The sequence below is a fragment of the Limulus polyphemus genome, unplaced genomic scaffold, assembly GCF_000517525.1.
Source record: "Limulus polyphemus unplaced genomic scaffold, Limulus_polyphemus-2.1.2 Scaffold200, whole genome shotgun sequence".
NCBI lineage: Eukaryota > Metazoa > Arthropoda > Merostomata > Xiphosura > Limulidae > Limulus > Limulus polyphemus.
This window is the reverse complement of record NW_013665810.1, coordinates 763,966-769,183: the sequence shown is the minus strand read 5'-3', so window position 1 is coordinate 769,183 and position 5,218 is coordinate 763,966. Positions and strand designations below refer to the sequence as shown.

Below are 5,218 nucleotides of genomic sequence, written 5' to 3'. Positions count from 1 at the left end.
ATACACACACACACACACACACACACAAAATATACATATACATACACACACACACACACACACACACACAACCTATGCACTTCTAGAAAGCTCATGCTGTTAATCCATGATGTTTCAGCACAAGATAACAATGCAAAGATGGATAATTTAAACAAATATCTCAACAGAGTTGAAGTTAGAAACAGTTTTGCAATAAAAGTTAATATAATGTTCACCTTGAAAACACTGCAGGGAAAATTAATCAGTTTTTGTTCATTCTCTGAAACTAACATTTAATTTTCAACTAAAAAAAATTATGTAGTTTTTACACAAATCAAACAATAACAAAAATATTAGTTACCAGAAAATATTTAACTACTAGCTAAAAAAAAGGTGTCAAATGTCTCTTTCCACAAAGTACAAAGAGGCTGTGAGGACATCAAATATTGAAAGTTATCAAGCATTATTCTGTTTTGTTAGAAGGATTTCAAAAAACATGTCCCATAATGATGTTGATGTGATTGATAAAATACAATATCTAAATATTTCCCTGTATGACTGATTACTCACGGGTCTGAGCGGTTACGCTTGGAGTCCACTGCTGCCAAGTTGCGACATTCTTTTACAAGAGTCTCAAGAATGCTGCTTTTATAGTTATAGCTGAGACTAAAGAGGACATCTCCCGTGACAGTAACAGTACCATACCTTCCTCCACCAGCTGCGCTGTAGACACTTGTCATGCTCTCACTACGGCCCTGTAATCAACACAAATGTCTTGAAAACGTACACAAGTTTTACTATGAGCAAAGGTTATGCTTCATAATAATATGCAAAACATAAAAATAGTTTTAATATGCTCTGTGGTTTCTACGTCACAAACAGGTAACTTTGTTAGTGTGGATTAATATTTTCATATATAAATTATGTCTGTCTGAATTAAGAATTGATTAGGCACATCTGTATGGATTAATAATTAGATAAGTATGTTTGTCTGGATTAACAAGTGATTAGGTATATCTGCTGAATCAACAATTAAATAACTAGGTTTATCTGGATTTGACAGTTGGAAAATTATGTGTCTGGATTTGAAAATTGGTTAGTTTATGTGATGGCATGTCATTAAGAAGGGCTTTGAGAGATGTGACTGTACTGTTAATCAAGCCATCTATTAAACAAGGTTAATGTTTGAACTTCAATAATAAAATAATAACCTTACAAGATATTCACTACATGTGCGCTATTCTGTTTAGTTGAGGTGACCCTGGGAAGCCAAAATAAAATTCAACAAAAAGAGTCACAACATTAACTCCATCTGCTACTGCAAACTGCTATAAACTTTTGACTAATGCACAAGAATAAAAAGAGAATCACCTTGTGGACACTAATTTTGTTTAATTTTCTATGTTGTAAATAATATCCATTTGATGCTTTTATGTTTTTGATTACATTCTGTAACATATATTTTATAGCAGGCTGTAAAGGATAGTTGAATCAACAGACAGGTTTATGTTCTGCACTGCATGATGTAAAGATGCTGTGTAACACAACCGAGTTGAATTAATGTTTCAACAGCAACACAAGCTTATGCTGACACTATGTTGATGAAGATGGTTTGGTTCTGTGAGCAATTAATAAGAAAAACAAACCATTCAAGTTGTTATCATGAAAGTTATCTCCACAAATAACTAACTATTCCAAAAGATCACTGTACATGTATTACATATTTTTTTATGTTTGTTTGTTTGTAATTAAGCACAAAGCTAAACAATGTGCTATCTGTGCTTCCCAACATGGATTTTTTTATGAGCTGAAATTAGAATAAATGACCTTAATAATACCAATTAAATCAAAAGCATCATTTTAAACAAAAATCCACAAGTAAGAAGCTGTAGAAGAGAAGTGTAAACAGGACTGGATGGCAACCAAGTTTACTGCAGTGACACTAAAACCAACATCATTTTCTAATGCATTTGCAAAAAACAATTTAAAATGGGTTGCCTTGGCAAGACAATTTTTCTGCTTGGATCTATTTTTGTTTCAAGGATTATGTTAAAGAGCTGAAAAACATGTTATAATACACTATTAAAAATAATTTTGTGGATTATTTATTATATAAATGATTCTGAGATAATTACAATGAAACTTAAACATGATAAAATCAAACCATAAAAACAATCACACAATTTTGGAATATCTCATGAAGCAACACCTGTGAACTATTTTTTTTAAATATATCACCTCACATATTTCAAGGCATGTTAAGAAGAAATTGGAACTTTCAACTCTTGTTTATTAATCTTTTTTTTTCTAAAGAAAATAAAAGTTCTCACTTACTTCTAAAACATTATTTAAAGAAAAAGACTACTAAAAAAAACTACTTCTCTGTACATAGGTTAAGGAAAAAAGTAAGCCCGTATTATAGAAATGCTTGCAAAATATGGTAACAAATGTGAAAGACAACTGCTTGAAGTTTTTGTTTATGCAATCTACTGACTAGGGATACCATGGTGAAAAGTTAATGGTAACTGCATAATAATCATAATCCCTAAACTTTTATTTCAGATTGTAAGTTTATATCCCTGCCATCCTGAATAAAGGAATTACTATATAAGCCTAACTAAGAGTTGAACGTAAACTTTATCCATCATCTGTGACTATTAAAAACTACATAATTTTCATTTCAGCACTAAAACTTATTCTAAACTATTTATGATTGAAGTGTTTAAAACTCATTTGTATTCTTTATTTGTAATTATTTTTTTACTTAAATTTTCATGACATGCAGTTCAAAATTATTTTTGACTTTCTATACCCACATATTGACTATATTAATTATTACATGACAAGCAAAGAACACTGGAAAATTTCTTGACAGGCACAAATGACAAGTAGGTTTAGATTTGCAATGCTTTTTAAAAAGTAAGTTCTCCAGCTAATTTCTAGTTAGTGATTCAAATAAGCTTTTAACAAAGTTATTTTTTGTTTCTAAGTATCTCAGCATGGTAATAATCATTATGGTTTACTCTGATTGACAATGCTTAAAACAATTTGTATCAGTGTATTATGCACAAAAAATGGATATTTTTATGTAAACTGTGAACTAACTGAAATAATTCTGTGAAGGTGTACTATCAAGCTGAATTATTGTTCTTTTACATTAACAAATATAGTATCCCCCAGTGGCAAGCTTATAACACTAACATTCAAGGTTGATCCCCATAGTAGAGATGGACCATTGTGCTAAAACAAAAACAAACAAATGACAATAAAATGTAAAAAAAAATTAAGCAAATCAATTTATTTAAATAAAGTGTTATATACCTAACATTTGTTTTATTACTCTTTCTTTCACACAGTTCCTTCATGTATCCAGTTATTTATGACAATAACTAAGAAGTTCATCACTCAAGTTTGTAAACTGAAACATTTTTCATATAAACTGTTTTACCTCATAAATTTATTTTCAAGACTTTAATGATGCTTAGAAAGCATAAGCAAATTACAATTAAACACTATTTAACACTGGAGGCGTTGAAACTGGGGGTGCTGTCGCACCACCACTTTTACATATTTGACTTGTACAGCAACTGTAAACTATATTACTATGTTAATTTTCTGAGGGGCATGCCCCCAGACCCCCGTAGACTGAACTGTCTTTGGCAGCTCCTTATACTTTCAATCTCTCATTGTAAAATCTATTTACAATGAGGTGAAAAGTCTATTTACCAAAAACTGTTTGTGTTACTGGACTTCTTGAACTTTGGTATCTTATGGATATGAATTCATTTCCTACAAAAGTAGTAAGCACATCGAACATCAAAATTCTTTGCAAGTTTTAAACATCAAATAAGTCCAAATTAGGGCTCACATAACTACATGGATCCTTACTAGAAATTACTTGTCAATCACCAAATGTTTTATTCACCCAACCAAGAACCATCAGTAAGGAAACAATCTTTATTTATTGTAGTTGCATTATCAAAAACAAACTTTTCAATAAGATTAGAAGTTATTCACTGTTTTTAGTTGATTGACTTATTAATTGTGGTTCATTTTGATTTATCCCATTATTCATCTACCTATCTGTAGTTAAAGGGAGACAACATTATATAGAAACTCTTATAACCTGCTAAAGATCTTATTTCAACATTTTTCTGCACTCGCAAATTTTTACAGTTGAACAATGTTCATTCCAAGCTTACTAACAATCTTAATCCAAACAGTTTCAGTCTTATTTTAACTTTTATTTTATTTAACAAATACAATTATTTTATTGAAAAAAAGTAGTTTATAGGAAGCTTAATTAACTAAATATAAATAGCACAGGAACAAATCACAAGTCTACTAACATTAAATTTGTAGTTAAAATATTACTATTATTACTGATTAGATATGAAACCAAAAACAAGCTTTTGTATTTAAGTCATGAGCCTCAAAGAGTAATTAAACAAGCATTTATTATGAAATGCAACCACAAATAAAAACAAAGCAACAGCTGTTCTAACATTTCTAAATATAGACACTGTTTACTTACACTGAAGGTAGTAAGACTGGCTTGACTAGAACAGTGATAGGAAAACACCTGGTCAACGTCCTCATCCAAATGGACTGAACTGTCCTTATCTGAACTGGCAACACTGCCACGGCCTGATATACTCTAGAACACAAAATAGTTTGTTCAATTTTGACATCAGTTCAATGTCATTACTTTATTCAATTCACATAAAAAACAGAAGTTATATATACATTTAGATCAATTAAAGCATTATGCCTGAAGTATGAAAGAAATCCTCATGATAAGATCAAACCAGAATGTGTACATTTATTAATGATAGTAGCTCATTCTTTATGTCGGTAAAGTAATCCAAGGTTGATGGCTTAACTGCAGCTAGCACAACTTCACATTTTCTCCATTTTAATATCCTATATTACGTTATTTGACTTACAATTTATTTAAAAAAATTAATATTTTGTTTAGCTACTAGTATATGCCTTAGCACATCTGTTTACCACATAAATTTCTATTCTTTCTCAGATATGCTTTGGCCACATCTGGCGACCACAAAGGTTTCTATTATTTCTAGGATATGCCTTGAGCACATCTGGTGACCACAAAGGTTTCTATTATTTCTAGGATATGCCTTGGGCACATCTGGTGACCACAAAGGTTTCTATTATTTCTAGGATATGCCTTGAGCACATCTGGTGACCACAAAGGTTTCTATTATTTCTAGGATAT

General features: G+C 30.7%; 1 protein-coding gene across 1 annotated transcript in view; it reads right to left on the bottom strand.

Moving 5' to 3' along the window:
• The window catches only part of LOC106478328, a 209,921-nt gene that overhangs the window by 15,182 nt on the left and 189,521 nt on the right, over positions 1–5,218 (bottom strand). Inside the window, exons 8-9 of the mRNA XM_022381933.1 lie at positions 4,514–4,636; positions 550–734 (exon numbers count right to left, since the gene is read on the bottom strand). Of these exons, the coding sequence (XP_022237641.1) occupies positions 550–734; positions 4,514–4,636 (308 nt within the window). The remainder of the gene's footprint in view (positions 1–549; positions 735–4,513; positions 4,637–5,218) is intronic.